Source organism: Podarcis melisellensis (assembly GCF_964234715.1).
Source record: "Podarcis melisellensis genome assembly, chromosome: 4".
In the NCBI taxonomy this organism is placed as follows: Eukaryota; Metazoa; Chordata; class Lepidosauria; order Squamata; family Lacertidae; genus Podarcis; species Podarcis melisellensis.
This window is the reverse complement of record NC_138531.1, coordinates 105,534,383-105,558,512: the sequence shown is the minus strand read 5'-3', so window position 1 is coordinate 105,558,512 and position 24,130 is coordinate 105,534,383. Positions and strand designations below refer to the sequence as shown.

The following is a 24,130-nucleotide window of genomic DNA, read 5'->3' as shown; positions in this document are numbered from 1 at the left end:
GAGGCCCATTGCTTTGGGGATCCAGGGTTCGAGAGACACACAGTCGCATACAAAGGGAGTCTTTCCCCCCCCCAGGGAGCAGTGCCCCCACCCTGCCTTGGGAGGTTGCCGTTGCATCCGCAGCCGCCTGCGCCCTTTTTGGGGGGCTCCTGGCCTGGGCCGTCGCTCACCGCTGTCGGAAGAAGTGCTGGCCGTTGGAGGCGCCCCAGTTCGAGGCCTTCGACAATGTTGCCTTCCAAGACGTGAGTCCCTCGCACCCTGGACCCCCGTCCCACCCCCAGCCCCGTCCCCCTTCCATACGCCAGAGGCAGTCTACCTGCCTCCCTGTGATAAGAGGTGGGGCCTCCAGGGCCAGAGGCAGCCTACCTGCATTGGTGAATTCCATGCCTGGCCATGAACCACCCGCTTTGCATTCGCAGGACCAGGTTCGGATCGTGGAGCTGCCCATCAGCGCGCCAACAGACTAGCCCCTTTCTCCCCAGAAGGATGCCTGCCCAGCTGGCAGGTTGGACTGGATGACCCTCAGATCCCTTTCTGACTGGGCATGGTTTCTCTGGACGTGCTGAAGGCGGGCAACACGAAACAAAGGAGAAAACTGTGGCGTTTTTTCCGTAGTCGCTCTCGTCTCCTGTGAAATAAAATGGGATTTCTGCCCAAAAAAATGGTGTCGGGTGTCTGTGCACGAACAGAGCTCAGGGAGTTTGGGACGGAGGGGGGGAACAGCCTGCTCCCGGGGCGGAGGAAGAGATCTGTCTTGGTCCCCACTTCGTGGGAGAATGGACTAGATGCCTCTTGGGGTCCCATCTCTGCATTTCAGGGGTCAGACTATATGTGTTTTAACAATGAGTCCGTAAGTGACTGTGGAGGCCAATTCTGGATCCACACGTCCTTTCACAGAGGGGACATTGGGTTCCGGGCGGGAGTTGATCACGGTGTGGATTTGCCAATGGTCAGGATGGGAGTTAGAGCTCGGCAACATCTGGAGTGTCAAAGGTTCTCCATCTCTGGATTACGGGCACTGGCAGAGGAAGAGGGTAGTGGGGGGAGCTCACTGCCCCCAGCAGCGCAATCCCGGTGGGGTGCCATTGCGACTGGCCCCCCGCCCGTGCTGGGCATCACGCCCCTGCGGGCAGTGTGCCACGCCCCCACCTGCTCTCCGCTCCCCCCCCCCCCGCTGCCGGAGCATGAAGCTCCACCACTAATTACTGGATCTATCCAGAGATACCTACTGTATGTCCCCCACAAGGTCTGCCAGCATATTTGCATGCCAAGTGGCATCTATTCCCCCCCCCAAAAAAATAATGTTCTCTTTAATGGTGGAGGTTGATATGATTGATAGCTATAACAGTGGTTACCAAAAGGTGCTTCTAGAGTCCTTCAGTCACAGGAACACATGTGTTATTAATGTAAGTATAAAATTTTTTAATTGTAGCCAATGTAGCATCAGAGGTTAAGCAGATTTTAATATGTAGAAGTAGTCCATTAACAATGGGAAATGAGTATGTCCATCCACTTCCCGCCCCAAAATGATGAGTATAGCAAAGGGCAAGAATAAGAGGAAAAAAGCCTGACATAGTCTGCATGCCTCTAGACTGATTTCAGTAAAGTTGGTGCTAGGAAACAAGAAAAGTGAGTTTTACTCCTGTACTTCTCTGCTGTTCAATCTCCAAATACAGGGTCTTAGACTTACACAATGAATTGATATTGATATCTGTCAGAGCTGCCCCTCGGTCCCAGCTCACAGGGGACCAACGCCAGGCTGTGTTTATGTACAAAGGTCTTTATTGAAGTTCAGTTTCCATTTCAAAGCCGCAGCGCGCAGCTCTACGTCCTAAACCCTAGACCGGCGAAGTCCCGTCTGAGTCTCCTCCCCTCTGACACCAATTTAATATCCTAGCCCTGCTCCACCTTTTCCGCTGCTCTCTCTTTCTCTGGGTCCTTCTGCCCGTTGGTGCATTCCCCTTTCTAGACTCCTCTGACGCTGAGTCGCTTAGCTCCTCCCCCTGCCTCCGGCGAGCTTTGGGACCCGGCTCCCAGTCCTCATCCTCTGCGGTCCCGCGCTCCTGTACATTTGAACTTGCTTCTCGCGCCATTCCAGTGACCTTCTTCCTAACCGTTACACTACTCCTGTCACTGCTTCCCTCTCCCGGAATACTGACCGGATCTGACCTCCCCTCCGTTGTCCGACTCTCCGATGGAGGCGTGGTCAGCCCTGCCTCGTCTTCCCCCCCTGGTGGGGAATCCACTGGCCCTGATACTTGGGACTTTTCCCGCTCACTATGCTCTGGTGGGGAAGCTGGTCCTGATTTCCAACTGCTGCTCTGGGAGTCCCTGCTCCCCCCTTGCTCCTGGGGTGTTCCCCTTGGGAACCCTCTACCCCTGGCCACTGGCGCCCCCTTCTGCGAATCTTCCGATTCACTGGAGAGACTCATGGAATCCCTTGGGGCACTGTCATATCCTCCTACACTCCCCTCAGATTCTTCCCCTTCGCTCTCCATCTCCTCTCTTCCCTATGCCTCTCCTCCTGAGCCTCTGACAATATCTAAAAATATTGGTTTAGGGTAAACAAATGATGGTTTCAGTTGATTTAACTTCTTATTTCTGAAGTATCTGTGGATTTATATGAAATTACCAGTACTTTTTTTGTTTTGTTAGAGAGTTTGGGTAATTGTAATAAAATTTTCAATGAACTTAAGAACTGTAACATACCAAACAACATACAAAGTCAGATTTAACACACACACACACATTGTATTGTGAGTACAAATTATTATTCATTCCAAGTGGAATGAAAATCCAGTTAAATGGATTTAGAATATACTTCTGCAATGTTTTTATAGCCCGATTCCATATATGCCTTATCAAGCCCATTGAGTCTTAGGCTGCAATCTTATGCTCGTTTACCTGGGACTAAGTCCCAGTAAACTCAACAAGGGTTACTTCTGAGTACACCTGCCTATGATGTCACTGTTAAACTCCTACAAATTACAAATTCTTGTCCAAGGAGTTCTTGAGAGACTTCCTGGGGTCATATGAACCAATCTGTTGTATATTTGTAATTCTAATACTAAGATATAAATTGATTTGTACAGTCCTGTTTGGTGTAACCTAACTTCCAGGGATGTTTGAAGGTCAATATTCTCAGCAACCTAGTAGGTTCCTGCTCATTAATGCAGAACAAGAGAATTAAGAGTATTCAGCCATTGGCACCTTGCAAGGGAGAACTGAGGACTGAGGACTCTGGGCAAAGATTAGCCATACCTTCACTCAAAAGCAATCCTGTCTCCTTCGGTAGGCTTGCTATACACCTTGGGCCTCCCCATCTCCCAGTAAGCACAAGTGACGCACAAAATGTTGGAATCTCCACTCGGGCGAGCTAATACAGCTCATCTTCCAGCCGAGTCCTCCGGAATCGCCTCCGATGAATAATTAACAACCTTGAGCCTTTGATGAGGCTCCAAGGCACGTCCCCCCATTTAGCAGAGAATCCAGGCAGCAGAATTGATGAGATTTATGGCTACATCACTAGGCTTTATTTCTTACTACGCAGACAAAGGTCAAGGTCGTTTTGAAGTGTGATCCTGTCCTCTGGGGTGTTAGCCACCCCTCCCAATTTGGTGTCACCTGCAAATTTGATCAGGATGCCCTTGAGTCTATCATCCAAGTCGTTGATAAAGATGTTAAATAAGACCGGGCCCAAGACAGAACCCTGTGGCACCCCACTAGTCACTCTTCTCCAGGATGAAGAGGAACCATTGATGAGCACCCTTTGGGTTCGGTCAGTCAGCCAGTTACAAATCCACTGAGTGGTAGCATAGTCAAGACCGCATTTTACCAGCTTCTTTACAATAATATCATGGGTCACCTTGTCAAATGCCTTGCTGAAATCAAGGTAGGCTACATCCACTGCGTTCCCTTCATCTACCAGGCTTGTAATTCTGTAAAAAAAACGAGATCAGGTTAGTCTGACATGACTTATTTTTCAGAAATCCATGCTGACTATTGGTGATCGCAGCATTCCTTTCTAGGTGCTCACAGACTGTTTGCTTAATGATCTGCTCCAGAATCTTCCCTGGTATTGATGTCAGACTGACTGGGCAGTAATTATTTGGGTCCTCTCTTTTCCCCTTTTTGAAAATAGGGACAACATTTGCCCTCCTCCAGTCTGCCGGGACTTCGCCTGTTCTGGTTCTGAGATCACATCTGCCAGTTCTTTTAATACTCATGGATGCAGTTCATCTGGCCCTGGAGACTTGAATACATCTAAACTAGCCAAGTATTCTTGTACTATCTCCTTAGTTATTCTGGGCTGTGTTTCCTCTGCTGAATCATTTGCTCCAAATTCTCCAGGTCGGGCATTGTTTTCTTTATCGGAGAAGACTGAGGCAAAGAAGGCATTGAGGAGTTCAGCCCTTTCTGTGTCCCCTGTTTGCATTTCACCATCTTCTCCTCTGAGTGACCCCACTGTTTCTTTGTTCTTCCTTTTGCTACGAACATACCCATAGAAGTCTTTTTTGTTGCTTTTAACCTCTCTAGCAAGCCTGAGTTCGTTCTGTGCTTTAGCTTTTCTGACTTTGTGTCTACACGTGCTGGCTATTTGTTTGAATTCCTCTTTGGTGGTTTCGCCCCTTTTCCGTTTTTTGTACACATCCTTTTTTAATCTTAACTCAGTTAAAAGTTCTTTAGATAGCCACCCTGGCTTCTTTAGGCACCTTCCATGTTTCCGTCTCATTGGTATTGCCTGAAGTTGTGCTTTTACTATCTCCCTCTTAACAAACTCCCAGCCATCATGAACTCCCTTTCTTTTTAGTATTACTGTCCATGGGATCTCACCCAGCACTTCCCTAAGTTTTATGAAGTCGGCTTTCTTAAAGTCAAGAAATTGAGTCCTAGTAAGCTTGGCTGCTCCTTTCCACTGTATAGTAAACTTCAGAAGAGCATGATCACTCGCGCTAATGATCCTTCCACTTCTACCCCCACTAACCAGGTCATCAACATTGGTTAGGACCAGATCTAAAATGGCTGTTCCTCTTGTTGCTTCTCCCACTTTCTGGACAATGAAGTTGTCTGCAAGGCCAGTGAGGAATCTGTTTGACCTTATGCTCTTGGCTGAGTTTGACATCCAACAAATATCCGGGTAATTGAAGTCCCCCATTACTACTATCTCCCTTCCTTTTGCATGCTTGGCCATCTGTTCCAGGAAGGCATCATCTATGTCCTCCGTTTGGCTTGGGGATCTATAGTAAACTCCCACAATGAGGTCCCTGTTATTCTTCTCTCCCTTAATTTTGACCCAAATGCTCTCACTTTGGCTTTGAGGTTCTAAATCTTGGATCTCTTCACAGGTATACACATCCCTGACATATAACGCCACTCCTCCTCCTTTCTTGTCTGGTCTGTTTCTCTGAAATAGATTGTATCCCTCCATTATTACATTCCAATCGTGGGACTTATCCCACCAGGTTTCAGTGATGCCTATTGTCAGAGCTGCCCGAGGTCCCAGCTCACAAAGGACCAACGCCAGTTCGTTACTATTTACAAATATCTTTATTGCAGTTCAGTTTCGATTTCAAAGCCGCGGCGTGCAGCCCTACGTCTCAAACTCTAGACCGCTGAAGCTCCGTCTGAATCTCCTCCCCCCAGACACCAGTTTAAGACTCTAGCCTTGCTCCACCTCTTCCTTTGCTCTTTTCTCCTCTGGGACCGCCTGTCCGCTGGGGTCTCGCTCCTTCTACACTCTTCTGACACTGATTCCCCTGAGTATTCCCCCTCTCTCCGGCGGGCTTTAGGACCTGGTTCCCAATCCTGGTTTCCTGCTGTGCCTCGCGCCTGCACATTTGAACTTGGCACGCGCGCCCAGCCGGCAACCTTCCTCCTGACCGTTACACTGCTCCTTCACTGCCTTCTCCTTCGGGGAGGCTAGCTGAACCTGACTTCCCCTCCGTTCCCTCACTCTGCGATGGAGGCGTGGCCAGCTCTGACTCATCTTCTCTCCCTGCTGGGGGAGACGCTGGCCCTGATCCATGGGACCCTTCCCCCCACTACGCTCTGGTGGGGAAGCTGGTCCTGATCTCCAGCTGCTGCTTTGGGAATCCCCGCTGGCCCCTTGTTTCTGGTGTGTCCCCCCTGGGAACCCCCTGCCCTGGCCATGGGCGCCCCCCTCTGGGAATCTTCTGATTCGCTGGAGAAACTCATGGAATCTCTCAGGTCACTGTCATACTCCCCTACGCTTCCCTCAGATTCTTCCCCTTTGCTCTCCATTCCCTCTCTCCCCTGTGCCTCTGCTCCTGAGCCCCTGACACATATACTGAAATTCGTACTTATTGAGGCTCTTATCACACTCGTTATGATTCCCATGTTACCCTTCCATACTCTGATCTTTTAAGAGGTGGGTGAGAATGCAGCCCACTCTAATTTCTTATGAATCGTTAGATATCAGGGGCATTAATTGGGTATTGTCAGGGGTTCAGGAGCAGAGGCACAGGGGAGAGAGGAAGCGGAGAGCGAAGGGGAACAATCCAAGGGCAGCGTAGGTGAGGATGACAGTGGGGCAAGAGATTCCATGAGCCTGTCCAGCGATTCGGAAGATTCCCAGAAGGGGGCACCGATAGCCAGAGCAAGGGGGGTCCCGGGAGGGACGCACCAGAAGCAAGGGGCCAGCGGTGACTCCCAAAGCAGCAGCTGGAGATCGGGACCAGTTTCCCCACCAGAGCGTAGCGGGGGGGAAGAGTCCCATGTGTCAGGACCGGCTTCCCCTCCAGGGGAAAGAGAAGATGAGTCAGGGCTGACCACGCCCCTATCGCTGAGTGAGGGAATGGAGGGGAAGTCAGATCTAGCTAGCCCCCCCGAAGGGGGAAGCAGTGACAGGAGCAGTGTAATGGTCAGGAGGAAGGTTGCAGGCTGGGCACGCGCGCCAAGTTCAAATGCACAGGCGTGCGGGACAGCCGGGAGCGCGGATTGGGAGCCAGGTCCTAAAGCACGCCGGAGGCAGGGGGAAGAATCCGGGGACTCTTCAGCATCAGAAGAGTCCAGAAAGGGCAACACCCCAGCGGGCAGACGGACCCAGAGGAGAAAGGAGCAAAGGAGGAGGTGGAGCAAGGCTAGGGTCTTGAACTGGTGTCTGGGGGGAGGAGATTCAGACGGAGCTTCAGCGGTCTAGGATTGAGACGTAGAGCTGCGCGCCGCGGCTTTGGAATCGAAACTGAACCTTAATAAAGACTTTTGTATATAACAAGAACTGGCGTTGGTCCTCTGTGAGCTGGGACCTTGGGCAGCTCTGACAGGTATGTACTAGATCCAGGATGTGAGAGTAAGCAATGCGAGTAGGTGAAGGTAACACTGAAACTTGCTTTAGGTGTCTGCAAATACTGCAGTTGTTGTTGTTTAGTCATTTAGTCGTGTCCGACTCTTCGTGACCCCATGGACCAGAGCACGCCAGGCACTCCTGTCTTTGTCCATGGAGTTTTCTTGGCAGGGATACTGGAGTGGCTTGCCGGTTCCTGCTCCAAAATACTGCAGTACCTTTATGCTTTTCATCACTCCCGCTATTTTTCTCCGGCGGGAGTCTGGGCTGCACTCTCTCTCCCTCTGTGTTCCCTCAAGCACAGAAACAGCACTCGGAAGAACACAGGCAGCACAACTTGGGCGTGTGCCTCCCGTACAGAATGGGAGATGGACCTCCGTCCACCCCGGACAAGCCGGCCATCGCCACCTGTCCCCAAATCCCGCAGGCAGACTGGCTTGGGGGGAGGGGCACATGAGCTGTGCCTGCCATACATCTTCTTTTTCCAGGACACGTCCTCTTTTTCATGGGTATGTAAAATGAGAGTCATCATAGCGATCCATAGTTAAAAGTAGCAGTCGGCAAATGTGTCCTCTTTCTTGCTCTTCAAAATATGGCAACCCTACCTGTACCCCGACTTGTGAGGGAAAAGTCTAAAGCGAGGAGGCAAGGGGAAAGGGACGGTTCCAGAAGGAGGAGGAGAGGTGCCTGATGTGAACTGAGGTCCAAGACGAGGACATCGGGACACCCATGAGTTGCAAACAGGCACTGCAGCACCAGGATGACAGCTTGGGTAGTGGTGGAGGGCATCGGGCCACCTCTAGCCATTTGGAATAGGTGTCCACCGCTATCATAAAGGTTCGGCCGTGAACCCTCGACCAGGGTGCCTTGGGCATCTCCCAGGTGTTGCCTTTAGCTGGACAGAAAGATTTCTCACTCATCACTCCTTTGCGGAGAAATTGGCTTTTGGTCCACTGGACCAAGACATCTGGAGGCTGTGAGCAAATCCATCTCTCTGAGCCTCAGCTTTCCTAAGGTCACAGACTGTGCTACATAAATGTTTGCCTCATGGGAGGGTTCACCACAAAGACACTGGTTAAAATTGCAAAACATTTATTGGAGTGTGTCATACAAAAGGTTTCTACTCAAAAAAGGTATATCACAAATCATTGAAAAAGACAGAATTCACCATGTATACCAATAATAAGGGGGGGGGGATTGAAATGCAAAAGTTTAGACCACAGTTTCCTCCCAAAGGTGGGTAATGCCAACACCGTCTGCCACATTCGCTTTGAGCCTTTCCTGCTGCCCTGCAGAACAGCTGCAACCCCTGCCCTTGGCACATAGGCTGTAAAGACAGAACCAAGAAAGCCTCCCCAGGCCACAGAAACAGACTGTTCCCTCAGGAGGGACAAAGCAGGCCATTCGTCCTCTTCCCTGGGAACTCCTGGACCTGCAGGGAACACAGCCCAGCAGCCCAGCGGCATTCCAAGGGAGGAAGCAAACTGTAAAAAGATGGTGGCAGTTCTGGCTGAATCAGGTTCTCTCTTTAAAAAGTGTACTAAGGAACCAACACCATTACAAAAGAAAGAAAGGGGGCCACTAGGTGGCGCATCGGAAGATGGCTGACAATAACATCTCTCCGACCCACACGAGGTAATTTGGAGGCTATGATGGGGGTAATTAGCCTCCTTAACCCCCCCCCCCAGGATTGTGGGGGGGACGGCCCTTGCCTGTTGTGCCCTATACCACCCCCGAATTTGTGGGGATGGGGGCACTAGGCACAAAGCCTTCCTGTGGGATTCCGGCACTCCTCGATGCTGTCTCTGATCTGCGCCACTAGTTGCAAGAATCTTCAAAAGAAACAATTTGGACGAGATTAATTGCACATACTTCAAGGAAAAAGGGGGAGTAAAGACTGCTGACAGAAGAGATCTCTGATAACAAGACAAGAATAAAATATGAGAAGATACGTCAAGATATGGTACGGTAAATGACTGGGGGGGGGGAAACCTTCCTTTCCTTTTTTTACGTGATTAAACAATAATCCCCTCCCCTAATGAGTCAGAAATGTCGCTTTAAGGACTTAAGCTGTGGATTTAAGGCTGTGTGGAGATAAACTTTCGAACCAAAGCAATGTTTCAAGACGAAGCTGGAAAGTTAAGAGTTTTGGAACGACGCAGTTAAAAATGCCATCGCCGTTTTGGGAGGCATTGTTGGAGCTCTGAGTCTGGGAGGAGAAAGAGAGAAATAGAGCTGTTTACATATCGTGGATTAACTCCTCAGTGGGACTTAAGAGTGACAAATGCCTAATTTATGATGGAAAGAGCGATGTTATCTACGAAGAAGATATATGGAAACCATCTGGACTTAGATTGGAAGAACGGGAAATTCACACAGGATTATTATATTTGCTTATCGGCTTAAGGAGACTAACAGAAGAGATCGTAAAAGAAAAAGAGAAATTATATGAACAAGATATGATGTGGAAACTCCAAGATAAGACAGGATAGAATTATGAACTTTGTCTGGACTCATTGGGACTGATTTGGACATTAACACAGTAATAAGAAGATGATCTGAATCCCCCTTTGGATCTTGAAGTATGGGTTCCCCCAACAAAATTTTAAAAATTTGGCTTTGTAATTTGTAATTTATGTGATGTGATTTAATTTGATGTGACTGGCCAGTTAATAAAAATTATTTTAAAAAAAATAAAAAAGAAAGAAAAATGAAAGGAGGAATAATTTGCAATATATAAAAATAGTTTCAGTCCTGGCCTCCAAAGGGGTGAAGCAAACCCCAGCAAGGCACCTGAGTATGAGCAGAAGGTGTGCTCCTTGCTGAAGCTCAGCAGCAAGTCTGGGTCTCACCAGGGCCTGGTGGGTGACTGGGAGCCAAGGACCCTTCTAGGCCAGGGCACAAGAATAGCCCTGCAGGATCAGACCAGTCACCTCCTTGCAAACTTGGGCCAAACAAATTCGGATGAAAACTCAATTATTATTTTTAAAATAATTTTTATTAATTTCCATTTAAACATATATAATCACATCAGAATTGCCCACTTTACTTCTTTGGCTCTTTAGAGCCTGTCAGCTTCCTTCCCTCCCACCTCTTGGCTTTCAAAACTAACCTTATATCACAGCATTTTATATATTTTCCAATTCTAATATAACTCATTACAGTCATACCTCGGGTTGAAGTAGCTTCGGGTTGAGCGTTTTCGGGTTGTGCTTCGTGGCAACCCAGAAGTAATGGAGCGCGTTACTTCCAGGTTTTGCTGCTTGCGCATGCGCAGACGCTCAAAATGACATCACGCGCTTGTGCGGAAGCGATGAATCGTGACCCGCGCACGTGCAGGTTGCGTTCACTGCAGGATGTGAATGGGGCTCCAGAACGGATTCCGTTCGCATCCAGAGGTACCACTGTACTAAATACATCAAAATTTAAATATATATAGAAAGGTAAAAAAAAATCTTTCAGATAACCCTACTAGTGTTGTTAATTGCTTACAGTGATCTTTCAAATATTGTATAAATTTACTCCAGTATTTTTGGATGTACTTGATCGTGTTGGTTTCAGATTTATCCCGTCAGCTTCGCCAGTTCCACAAAGTCCATCATTTTCATCCACCATTCTTCTTTCACTGGTACTTCTTGTTATTTCCATTTTTGGGCTAAAAGGATTCTTGCCGCTGTTGTTCCATATATGAACAGTCTTTTATCTTTTTTCGTATCTCTTCACCTACTATACCCAGTAAAAAGACTTCTGGTTTTTTAACAAAAGTGTTTTTAAACATTTTCTTTAACTCGTTATATATGATTTCCCAAAAAGCCTTCACCTCTTTACAGGTCCACCACATATGGTAAAAGATACCTTCCTTTTCTTTGTATTTCCAACACTTGTTAGATCTTGTCTTATACATTTTACCAAGTTTTGATGGTGTTAAATACCATCTATACATCATTTTCATCACTTTTTTTTTAAGTGCACTACATGCAGTAAAGTTCATACCTTTATTCCACAGCCTTTCCCAAGATTCTAACTGAATATTATATCCAAAATCAAATGAAAGCTCAATTTGCAGGTCACTGACCTGTTCTACCTCCATGGTCCATTTTGGAAAGGATTTCCCATTTTTCTTTGTTTGTTCTTCCTGGTTCCTCTGTCACTCCTGCTCTGCTGACCCACCTGCTATTTCCCCGCCCACTTTCTCTGGGTTCCAACGATCTCTCCTTTTCCTCCCCACATAATCCATTTTCTTGGCTTTTTCAGGCCTCCCAACAGGGGCAGGCACAGTTGCTCCCTCCTTGACCTCTGCCTGTTCAGACAGGGAGGAATGGGGAGCTTTGCCCCAGATGGGGAGGAAGGGGAAGGCTGTAAACACGCCCATCTCCCTGAGCAGCCCAACAGGCTGAGGACTGGATTGGATTGGAATGGATTGATTGTATTTCATTTCCACTTTCCATTCAAAGAAATCCCAAAGTGGCTTACAAACAATAGAACATAACATCACAAATGCAGCATAAGAAATAATTAACAAGTCATCAATAAAATAAGCTGGATCCTCTGCAGCACCATGGCCTTGCCTACCCCAATCCACCTTATTTTAGTATCTACGCCAATTGACGGGCTCAAAGGAGGGCCTGTACGAGTGGTTTGATGCAGGAATACCAAGGAAAGATGTCAAAAGTGCCGGAATGACCAGTTCTAGTGCTTTATTCCAGAAAGGTGTAAATTTGTGACATACCTGCACAGCCCCACTGCCGTTACAGACACAAGTAAGCCACCAGAGCAGTGAGAGGTCGTCATGACTTTTCTACAATGTGCTAATATATTAAGTAATACTTTTGCACAAAGTAGCGTATGTCACTTTGGCGAGAACCTCCCTTAACTCCACCTGGCCAGTGAGGGCATAGGTAGCAAATACTCAAGTCTTACAGATAGGTTCCTTTTCTGGACCAAGAGCCCAGCACCCCAGCCCACACATAAGAATAGCGTCAAAGCAAGCCAATTTGCATATACCAGAGCAAATACATAAACATAGGTGTGATGGGACGATGAGCTGCTTGTGCGTAAAATGCAAGTCCCTCAGAGTTTGATCAGGTTTTCAAACCTCTGCCTGTGACGGAGCCCCTCCAGCATGGCTGCGTCAATCACTAGTAGAATCCGAAAGTGGCTGCTTTCGGAAACGTTTCCAACATAAAAGCTCCTTAACGGAAACACGTCGTCTGGCCTCTCGGCGTGACAGTTTCCGTCGAGGTGTGGGTGTCCCTATAGGAGGTCCTGAGACCTCCCCACTGGTTTCGCTTGAAGCGTCTCTGAGCCATCCCTCCGACTCACTTTCCCTTGGAGTTCTTGCTCGCCCTCTACTGGTTCCCTCTTCCGCTGCTACTGCTCTCTCAACCTCAGGGAGCCTTTGCACCTGCGGCGCTTTAGATGTCAGTTCCCTGACATCCACCTCCCCTCCAGGGCCCCCTTCACCCCCTCCCGTCTCCTCTCCTACTGGCGGTGAGGAGGTAAAACCCCTGAAAGAACCTCCCTCATCTTCCGACGTCGCGAACACTTCCTTCCACTTGTTGCTGTTCCTACTCTCTAGGTACTCTTCGTCATCAGAGTCCACTCCATCTTCCAACTCCGACTCCGTGAACCCTTCCATTTCCTCTTCCTCATCGGTGGTGCCGAAATACTCCCTCCTAAACCTTGCTATAGGCTGAGGTTTCCTCGGGAACCTTTGGTGGAACGTTTCTGTTAAAACCTCGTCATTGACTTCCTCTGCACTTACCCAGGTGTTTTCTGACTCCGGTTCCCCTTCCCACGCCACCAAATACTCCACCTGATTACCCTTCCACCTGGAATCGAGGATTTCCGCTACATGGTTGCGGCGTTCCCTCTCTTCCAAGGCTGGTCCCCTGACGTGCTCCCCTTCACGTCCCCCCCGTATGGTGACAGTAACGACCTGTGGAACACTGGGTGCAATTTCATGTGGTTGGGTAATCGGAGTTTGAAAGCTACCGGGTTGACCTGCTGAATCACCTCAAAGGGTCCCAATCTTCTGGGCCTCAGTTTCTTACAACCCCCTTTGAACGGCAACCCTTGGGTTGACAACCACACTTGATCCCCCACCCTTATGGTTTCACCTTCCCTTCTGTTCTTGTCTGCCTGCTTCTTATATTGTGCCTTGGCCCTTTCTAAGTTGAGCTGGAGCTGCTGATGGATGGCTTCCATCTCTTCTACAAAATGTTCAGCCGCTGGAACGCTCCATCTCTCCCCTCCTTCCCCTGGAAATGCCCTGGGGTGACACCCGTAATTAGCCAAAAAGGGACTCATCCCTGTGGACACATTCTCCGCATTATTGTAGGCAAATTCTGCCAACGCCAACTTTTCGACCCAATCGTTCTCTCTGTCATTGACATAACACCTAAGATATTGTTGAAGAATGCCATTTGCCCTTTCCGCCTGCCCGTTGGTTTCAGGGTGCCGGGCAGTTGAAAAATTAACTTCCACGTGTAGCAAGCTCATGAGCTTCCTCCAGAACCTGGAAGTAAATTGTTTGCCTCGATCTGAGATCACCCTCGAGGGAGCCCCGTGCAACCTAAAGATATGTTCCACAAACAACTTCGCCGTTTCTTCCGCTGTGACTGCATGTGAGCATGCTACAAAATGGCACATCTTAGTTAACAGGTCTACTACTACCATGATGGCTGTTTTCCCCTTGGACCTTGGCAGATCCGTCATAAAATCTATTGATATCGCTTCCCAAGGCCGTTCTGGTGTGGGTAAAGGTTCTAATAACCCTGCCGGCGCCCTTCTTTCCCCTTTGGCTCGCTGACATTGGTCACACCCTCTTACATACTCCCTTACATCTTCCCTCACCTTAGGCCACCAAAATTCCCTGGTAACCAACCACATGGTTTTGTGTTGCCCAAAATGTCCCGCCGTGGGGCTATCATGCAACTGCTTGAGTACTCTCCCCCTCAATTCACCTTCGGGTATATACAGTGCCCCTTTGTAATACAATGCCCCATTTCTTTCCTCAAAACCTCCGGGGCTCTCGCCCTCCCCCCTGAGACCTCTGAGCTTATCCTGGGCATATTCATCATTTTCCGTTTCCTCCACCAGTTCCCGTTGCCCCACCAGCGCCGCCCCACACACCCAGCGGTCCTCCGGGATGACATGTCTCTCTTCGATCACCTCCTCCCCTTCCCAATATTCTGGTTTGCGTGAGAGCGCATCCGCCCTGACGTTTTCTGGGCCTGGCACATAACAAATCTCAAAGTTAAATTTGGAGAATTCCTGTGCCCATCTCACTTGTCGTTGGTTGAGCACTCGAGCTGTTCTCCAATACTCTAAATTTTTGTGGTCGGTGCACACTTGCACCTTGTGTTGTGCCCCAATTAATAAATGTCTCCACCTCCGGAATGCTTCGTGAATGGCAAGTAGTTCCCTGTCATACACCGTGTAATTCCTCTCGGACTTATTCAGTTTCCGCGAGAAGAATGCACACGGTCTCCACTCCGACGCACTCCTCCCCGGTTGAAGAAGGACCGCCCCTATAGCCCGGTCGGATGCATCTGTTTCCACTCTCATGGGTTTTTGTAAATCCACATGCAGAAGTTGTTCTTCCGAGGCGAAAGCCCTTTTCAGTTCTTCAAAGGCTCGATCCGCCTCCACCGTCCAAACAAATTTCTTCTTGCTGCTGAGGCAGTCGGTGATGGGCGCCGTCAAGTGGGCAAAGTTCTTGATGAACTTCCGATAAAAGTTCCCAAACCCCAAGAATCTTTGCACGTCCTTCTTGGTCTTCGGTGTCTTCCATTCCAGTACCGCTTGAACCTTGCCTGGATCCATGGCCAATCCCTTGTCTGACAAGCGGTACCCCAGGAATTCCACCTCCTTGGTATGAAACTGGCACTTCTCCAGTTTCACCCACAGCTGGTTGGCTTGCAGCCTGCCCAACACTTCTCGAACGTCCCTCACATGCTGTTCCTCATCTTCCGAATACACCAACACGTCGTCTAAAAAGGCCACACAGTTCTTGTAGAGCAAAGGTCCCAGAACGTGGTTTATAAAAGCTTGAAAACAGGCGGAGCCCCCTTGTAGACCGAAGGGCATAACGAGGTATTCAAAGGCTCCCAAAGGGGTAAACATGGTGGTCTTCCATTCATCTCCCTTCCTTATGCGTATCAGATTGTACGCCCCCCGCAGGTCCAGTTTTGTAAAAATCTTTCCCTTCCTTACTCTGGTCAAAATGTCGTCAATTCGGGGCATAGGGAAAGCCAGGGGCTCCGACACTGCATTGAGGCCCCTAAAGTCACACACCAGTCTCGGTTTGTCTGTGTTCTTTTTGTCCACAAAAAACACTGGGCTGCCCCCCACCGCTCGGGACTCTCTGATGAAACCTCGCTTCAAGTTTTTGTCAATGAACTCCCTCAGCTCCTGCATCTCCCTGTCTGACATGGCGTACAGCTTGCCTACTGGGAGTTGGGCCCCTGGGAGTAGGTTGATTTGACAGTCAAAGGGTCTATGCGGTGGCAGTTTGTCTGCTTCCCTTTCGCTGAATACGTTGCTCAGATCTGCGTATTGCGGGGGCACCTTCCCTTTGCCCATCACTTCCATCCCCGCTAGGGTGACTCTGTCTCCTCCCGAGACCTTCCCCTCCTTGCAGTGTTCTAGGCAATGCGCTGACCCAAAGGAGACCACCCTCTGATGCCAGCCCACTAGCGGATCGTGTAGCGCCAGCCAGCACATCCCCAAAATGATGGGCGCTCCTCCCAGGATGGCCACATTAAACGCTATCTGTTCGGTGTGCCTTGCCACTCTCATTATCATCGGGACAGTCTGTTGGCTAACTTCTCCCCCCAACAGCTCTCTGCCGTCAATCGTAGTCACCTGCAAGGGGTTACTTAAAGGGATGGTCTGTATCTGGTGCTCAGCTGCAAACTCCTTACTCATGAAATTACAGGAGCTGCCTGAATCCAAAAGCGCCTTGACCTTTAGTGGGTGTCCGTTTGGCAGTTCTAGTAACACCTCTATCACTAAAGCAGGTCTGGGAGGTTCTGGCATGGGCACTTTCATTGCTCTTTGGCCTGGCTGCTGTGCCCCGACGGTGGCAGCCAGGCGTTGGCTTTTACTTGCTCCTTGCTTTCCTCTTCCTTTCCCCCAACAGCTCCTGCCATCCCTTGCCATTCCTTTCTTTGTGGGCAGACTCTGGCAAAGTGCCCTGGCTGTTGGCAGAGATAACATCTCTTGGCGCTCTTTCCCTCCTTCTTCCGCCCTTCACTGGGATTTGAAACTGCGCGCGCCCGCGCTGTTCCAACTTCCATCGGCTCTGCCGGCGGGAAAGATGGCTCTGGAATGTCTGGAATGCGGAACTCCCTCCAACGGTCTCCTTTCCCTTCCCGCCTTTCCAAAGCCCTCGCCTCCTGGCACGCTCCTATGGCCAGCGCAGATTTGGTTAATTGGTCCATAGACTCCGCCCTGGGCCCCCGGGAAAGCTCATCTTTGACGGTTGAAGAAAGCCCCTCTTCGAAAAGCATTTGGATGGGCTCCGCCGATAGGTCCCACCCCAATTTATGAATCAGCATAGTAAATTCAGTCCAGTACTCACGGACAGATCTGCTTCCTTGCTGGCAAGCCATTAACTGCCTTCGCACCACCCCCTGCTCAATATCGCTGGAAAACATCAGGTCCATGGCACGAAAAAACTTCCTCGTGTCCTTTAAGATCTCATTATTCGCTGCCATCAGGGGTCTAACCCAATCTTTCGCCCCGGATTCGAGATGGCCAATCACATACGCCACTCGCGATTCCTCGTCGGGGAAGTCATCAAACTGCAAGTTTAGAGCGTATTGCATCTCTGTTCTAAAGGCATGATAGTTCCTGGGATCCCCCCCGAATTTCTGCACCAATCCTGGTACCTTTCTGGCGAGCGGGGTGGTTTTCTCCTTTCCCTTTTCTGCATCCTGAGCCCTCCTCTCCTCAAGCCTCGCCGTTTGCAGCGCCAACTGGATCTCCAACGCTCTGTACCTTTCTTCCAGGCTTGGACCCCCTCCAGCTGCTCCTGCACCCCCGGTTCCGGCTGGGTTGCTCATGATGCTTCTCTCTGCACAAGCTGGCTTTCGGTGACTTTCGGATTGCTGTGATGGGACGATGAGCTGCTTGTGCGTAAAATGCAAGTCCCTCAGAGTTTGATCAGGTTTTCAAACCTCTGCCTGTGACGGAGCCCCTCCAGCATGGCTGCGTCAATCACTAGTAGAATCCGAAAGTGGCTGCTTTCGGAAACGTTTCCAACATAAAAGCTCCTTAACGGAAACACGTCGTCTGGCCTCTCGGCGTGACAGTTTCCGTCGAGGTGTGGGTGTCCCTATAGGAGGTCCTGAGACCTCCCCACTGGTTTCGCTTGAAGCGTCTCTGAGCCATCCCTCCGACTCACTTTCCCTTGGAGTTCTTGCTCGCCCTCTACTGGTTCCCTCTTCCGCTGCTACTGCTCTCTCAACCTCAGGGAGCCTTTGCACCTGCGGCGCTTTAGATGTCAGTTCCCTGACAATAGGTGAATTCATTACTTAAACAACTACCAATTCGCTTGGGGTTATCTTGACTACCACTATGGCATTTGCAGGCCTTCCAGAACAGTCTCACCTTTGGTTCAACACCGGTTCCCATCCAATTCTACAATTCTGTGATTCTATGATTCTCCTCACTGTGAGTTCTTTGATGGGAAGTGAGATGGGAGTTCCGACTGAAGCTCTTTCCACATTCTGAGCACTGATATGGTTTCTCTCCTGTATGAACTCTTTGATGGGCCGTAAGATTGGCCCTCTTACTGAAGCTCTTGCCACATTCCGAGCAGTGATATGGTTTCTCCCCTGTATGAACTCTTTGATGAGCCATGAGATTGGCCCTCTGGTTGAAGCTCTTTCCACATTCCAAGCACAGATAGGGTTTCTCCCCTGTATGAATTATTTGATGGGAATTGAGACTTTCCTTCTGGGTGAAGCTTCTTCCACATTCAAAGCACTGATATGGTTTCTCCCCTGTATGAATTCTTTGATGGGAAGTGAGATTTTCCTTTCGTCTAAAAATCTTTCCACACTCTTCACACCGAAATGGTTTCTCCCCACAATGAATACTCTGATGCTGACGAAAGGTTTTGCTTGTATTAAAGCTCTTTCCACATTCCAAGCACTGATACGGTTTATCCCCTGTATGAATGATTTGATGGGAAATGAAACTTTCCTTCCAGGTGAAGCTCTTTCCACATTCTAAGCACTGATATGGTTCCTCCCCACTGTGAATTCTCCGATGGGAAGTGAGGTGAGTGTTCTGACTGAAGCTCTTTCCACATTCCAAGCACGTGTAGGGTTTCTCCCCACGGTGAATATTTTGATGTCTATGGAAGCTTGTGCTTGTATTAAAGCTCTTCCCACATTCCAGACAATGATATGGTTTCTCCCCAGTATGAATTCTTTGATGGGAAGTGAGATTTTCCTTCTGACTGAAGCTCTTTCCACATTCCGAGCACTGATAAGGTTTCTCCCCAGTATGAATTCTTTGATGGGAAGTGAGATGGGAGTTTCGAATGAAGCGCTTTCCACATTCCAAGCACTGGAAAGGTTTCTTCCCAATAGGATTTCCATGACTGGAAATGGAATGGGAGCTCTGACTGAAACTCTCTCCACCCGCTGAATATTTTGATTGTCTCTCCACTGTGTGTATTTTGCTGTGGTCTCCCTTGTTCTTAATTTCCAAATCATCACCACCTGCAACAAACAGCGAAATAGATTAAAGCCTTGGGAAGAAATGGCGCCTCAAAGTATTGAACAATGCTAATTAATGCTATTTAATGCTATTTATGAGAACCTGAGATTTGAAAAACCTAGCTCTTTCCTGGGATGGGTTTTATTTGGCCCATTAATGGAATCTGCTCCATCTCCAAAGGCTGCTGTCTCTTTGTTCAACCAAAAATAGGCAGAAGCTACTCTGTAGTCTACATTTATCAGTTCAGACCAGGCTGATCATGGTTTAAAAAGGAATAACCAGAGGAAGAATATTCACAGACCAAACAGTAGACAGCCCTTAATTCAAGGCTGTGGAAGGGTTAGAATTCCAGATGCTGATGCCTAGAATGCTATTTCTATTCCAGACTATTCCCATACTTAAAGACCTGAAACAATGTAAAGAGTGGCAGAGAGCTTTGGCAAAGTATATCTGGCAGGGGAAAAGGCCACGGATAAAAATGAAAATTTTGATAGATAAAAAAGAAAGAGGGGGTTTTTCTCTCCCGGACCTAAGTTTATATTACGAAGCGGCCTGTATACTTTGGTTAAAAGATTGGATTAAACTGGAGAATAGAGACCTGCTGGATTTAGAAGGTTTTAATAATTGGTACGGATGGCATTCGTACCTTTGGTATGGGAAAGCGAAGGCTCACAAGAGCTTTCTAAATCATATCTTCAGGGGACCTCTATACCAAACATGGGAAAGGAATAAAAATCTCCTTGAAAGAAAGACCCCATGGTGGATCTCACCGATTGAGGTATTAACGGTGAAGAAAACAAATATGGAGGGAAAAAACGCCACCTACGAAGAAATGTTAAGAAAAACAGATCAAGGGCCAAGACTTAGACCTTATGAAGAGATAAAAAATCTATTCACTGGGTGGTTGCAATACCATCAGGTGAATGATTTGTTAAAAGAGGACAAGAAGAAGTTGGGTTTTGAGGACAAAAAATCAAAATTCAATGTAGAAGTAATAGAAGGTAAAAACAAAACCCTATCTAGAACCTATGATATACTATTAGAGTGGTACACAAAGGACGAGGAGGTCAAAGAGGCAATGATCAAATGGGCAATTGATTTTGGTTATAACATCGACTTTGAAAGGTGGTTGGAAGTGTGGAACCGCAACATAAAGTTTACAGCATGTATGTCCCTGAGAGAAAATATTTGGAAGATGCTATACAGGTGGTATCACACCCCTGTGAAGTTGGCCAAAATGTATAGATTAAAGGATAAGAAATGCTGGAAATGTGGGGAGGTGGAGGGTGATCTATATCATCTATGGTGGACATGTAAAAGGGTGAAAGGCTTTTGGGAATTGATTTACAATGAGCTTAAAAAAATATTTAAATACACCTTCCCCAAAAGACCCGAAGCCTTTTTGCTGGGAATGTTGGGTAAAGAGATCAAAAAAGAAGATAGAACGATATTCCTCTATGCCACCACAGCAGCGAGAATTCTGTTGGCACAATATTGGAAAGTGGAAACTATCCCCAATATAAATGATTGGCAAATTAAAATGATAAAATATGCTGAGCTTGATAAATTAACAGGTAAAATAAGAGACCATGATGAACAGAAATCTCTGAAAAATTGGAGTAAATACTGGAACTACATTGGAATGAATGTTTAATGTGATTGGCGGGGTCAGAACAATACTACCAGCGTGTGAATTTAGGTTTACAGATCAAAAATCAAATACGTGAATGGAAGTAAATATTTGATACTTACCAAAAGGATGGAAGGAAGTCCAGGAGGGTTTGTTTGTTTGTTTGTTTGTTTGTTTGTTTTTGTTTTTGTTTTCTTTTTCCCCCTCCTTTTTTGTGAAGTAGCCGGATTAATCTCTCTTTGTATAGTTAGAGAGAGGAAAAAAGTTTGGCTTGTATATTTTTATTTTTTTCTTGTTGTAATTTTTTTTTTGTATTTGTTTGTATCTGTTTGTATGCTTGTTATGTATATAATGTTAATAAAAATGTATTTGGAAAAAAAAAAGAATTACAGATGCTGTAGGTGGTGCAGTTGAGCTCCTTTAAGATACTGGAGGTTCCTCACTTAGGGATATGTATTGAATTTCAAAACACATGTGATCCAACAGGGAGCCTTACCGAGAGAGTCCATGATCCCACAAACAGCTACTTATTCAAAGCACAAAGGACCCTAAAAGACAAAGAAAAATGTCATTCTCTTAGCATAAACATTATCTCCAACACATTGTTCTGTTGTTTGCTATGTTGTTTTAATAGGATTCTTTTGCTGCATCTTTTAATTGTGCATGCTTTTTTTAACGTCTTTGTAAAAAATGGCTGAAACTCCACATGGTGTTATTCTAATCATTCTGTCTGAGCAAGCCATGTGATGTTCTGGGGATTGAGGTACCCTTCCGATGCCCTTAGCCAATGTCAAGGGGCACATGGGGGCACAGGGAGGTAGAGGATATTGGGAGAAGCCCCATTGTGCAAGTGATGGAGCTGGTTATGTGAATCGTGACCACGGATTTTTCTTTTTTATGGTTTGTCAATTGCTTTGAAGATTCGTTCAGGCCCGAGGGAACCCTGGCTGCCCCACCGCTCAGCCTATGTCACCTCATTGCTCCTTCACCCTACTTGGTCTGGTTCCACAGCCACTTCTTCCCATCTACCACCATGAAAAGATGAATGGGGAGGGGACTGGGGGCTGTGCAACAACCTTTGATAACACATTTAATTCTTGTTTTAAAAGAGCTGCTGGGGTTGTCCATTCATTTCCAGACCCAATTCAAAGTGCTCACATGAGCTGCTCACTTAAGCAGAACCATCTCCTTCTCTACACTCTTGGGTGCTCAGGTTGGCAAAGGGGGCTCTCTTGGGAGTTTCACCACCCTCTGCGTTTTAGGTGAAGTGGTAGCCCAAAACAGCGCATCCTTGTGGCAGTTCCTCGACACTCGTAGCCAAGTAAGATTGTCCTCCATAAACACAGTTTTTACTGTGAGTCCATAAGTGACTGTGGACGCCAATTCTGGATCCACACGTCCTTCCACAATGGGGACATAGGTTTCTGGGCCCTCAAAGTGAACCATTCATAGTGGGATCAGGTGTTAAACAGGATTGTGTTATCACCTGAACTCTATTCAGTACTTTCATTGCCATGATCCTAGCACCTGGTACCTTCCCCTCTTCACTATGGCCTCTGACACTGACGACTTGTGCTTTCAGGACCCACCCTATTGCTCTGACTGTCATTTGTTTTCACTCTTGTTAATACGAAGGTTTAAAATGGTTGTAACCTGCCCTGGGCAATAAATGTAGTAGTAGTGATAGCAATACTCACAATAACAACCAGAACAATAATAATATAAAGCCTCAAGTGTGTGTGTGGGGGGGGGGAATAAAGCCTCAAGATACATATACAGTAGACAGCTTTGTGGGCAGCATGGAAGATATTTGAATGAGATGGGAAACTGACATTGAAACCTCAATAAGTGAAAAAACATGGGAATCTATATGGCGTAATGCATCTCTAAAAACAATTTCAGCTCACCTCCAGGAAATTTCCCTTAAAATTATCTTTTGGTGACTTTGCACTCCCCCCCCCCACGCCTTGCAAAGATCAATCCGTCCAACTCACCATTATGCTGGAAAAGTTGTGGAGAATAAGGTTCCTACTTCCACGGTTGGTGGGAGTGTACTGTGGTCCATGCCTTTTGGCAAAAAGTTTTGGCACTTGCTTTATTATCACTAGATTTGACCCCAAACTCCAACCTTAAATCTAAAAAATTAATTTCCTTCCTGTTCACAGCAGCTAAACGAGTAATTTCCCAACGACGGAAGGAAACCTCTAATATACCAATAGAGGCTTGGGTTAATAATATCTGGAGTGCTTCTCTATCAGAATTGGGTTAATAATATCTGGAGTGCTTCTCTATCAGAACGCTCCACATACCATTGGCGACTAATCAAGGGCATCTCCCCCCCCCCCAAAAAAAGACACATATAGAGCCTCAAGAAGACAGGGATAAGCCTGATGGAATTTGCAGTTTTTCTCCCTTTTCAGGTTTTGATTTTTAAAGCCATCTGGGTTGGTGACCACCACTGCTTCCTGCAGAAGGGAGTTGCACAGTTTAACTCAGCACCACTTGAAGAAGCCCTTTCTTTTTTCTGCCCTCCATCTTCCAACAGTCCTTCCATATTTGTTGCAGAGGTCAAGTTTTCGTTTCTATTTTTTGCATGGAACAGTCTCCCTAGGGAGGTTGTGGACTCTCCTTCCTTGGAGCTTTTAAGCAGAGGTTGGAGGGTCATTTGCCATGGATGCTTGAGTTGAGGTTCTGGCATTGCAAGGGGACTAGATGACCCACGGAATCCCTTCCAACCCTACCATTCTGTGGTTCTCTCATTTTACGCCCAAAAGTTTCTGTCCCGCTACAATCTCAATTTCGCTTACAGTGGTACGGTACCTCGGGTTACAGACGCTTCAGGTTACAGACTCCGCTAACCCAGAAATAGTACCTCAGGTTAAGAACTTTGCTTCAGGATGAGAACAGAAATTGTGCAGCAGCGGCGCAGCGGCAGACCCCATTAGCTAAAGTGGTGCTTCAGGCTAAGAACAGTTTCAGGCTAAGAACGGATCTCCGGAACGAATTAAATACTTAACCCGAGGTACCGCTCCATTTGCATGCTGTCTTTCCCCTGACCCAAAGACCCTCGCTGAAGCGGAAAGCAGCGCATTGATCCAAGGCAGACTTAGAGTTGCAAAGCTCCTGTCAACTCGCTCGCTCTCTGCCTTGGCAGCAACCTCTGCTCCTGGCCGGCCTTGCTTTGAGGGGCTGGACCCCTGGAGTCCCTTCCGGACTCTGTGCACCGCGCCCAGCCCCCATGCATCCTCCCTAGCGACCCTGCCCACCCCCGAAACCCCAGTGCACCCTATGGGGGGGCAGCTAAGACTCACCCGATCCCAGACGGCGGCGCCGAGGCAGCATTTGCAGAGCGCGGAGACAAAGGCGACGCCCCTTGCAGGAAGAGCCCGGCAGGGAGGGAGGGGCTTTCGCTCTGGAGGACCAGCCCCCTTTCTTTCCTGTCATCTCTAGGAACCCAGCTC

General features: G+C 47.9%; 2 protein-coding genes across 10 annotated transcripts in view; one reads left to right on the top strand and one right to left on the bottom strand.

Moving 5' to 3' along the window:
• The window catches only part of LOC309368751 (apical endosomal glycoprotein-like), an 11,934-nt gene extending 11,272 nt beyond the window's left edge, over positions 1–662 (top strand). For 8 of the 9 annotated variants that reach the window (XM_081909056.1, XM_081909055.1, XM_081909049.1 and 5 more), the window contains 2 exons: positions 76–242; positions 420–662. In XM_081909056.1, the coding sequence (XP_081765182.1) occupies positions 76–242; positions 420–467 (215 nt within the window). In that variant the 3' untranslated portion in view covers positions 468–662. The remainder of the gene's footprint in view (positions 1–75; positions 243–419) is intronic. The other variant, XM_081909053.1, reaches the window with a different exon arrangement.
• Positions 1–24,130, bottom strand: part of LOC309368753 (uncharacterized protein) — a 26,303-nt gene extending 2,173 nt beyond the window's left edge. Inside the window, exons 1-3 of the mRNA XM_081909061.1 lie at positions 23,981–24,130; positions 21,166–21,217; positions 17,921–19,041 (exon numbers count right to left, since the gene is read on the bottom strand). Of these exons, the coding sequence (XP_081765187.1) occupies positions 17,951–19,041; positions 21,166–21,178 (1,104 nt within the window). The 5' untranslated portion in view covers positions 21,179–21,217; positions 23,981–24,130 and the 3' untranslated portion in view covers positions 17,921–17,950. The remainder of the gene's footprint in view (positions 1–17,920; positions 19,042–21,165; positions 21,218–23,980) is intronic.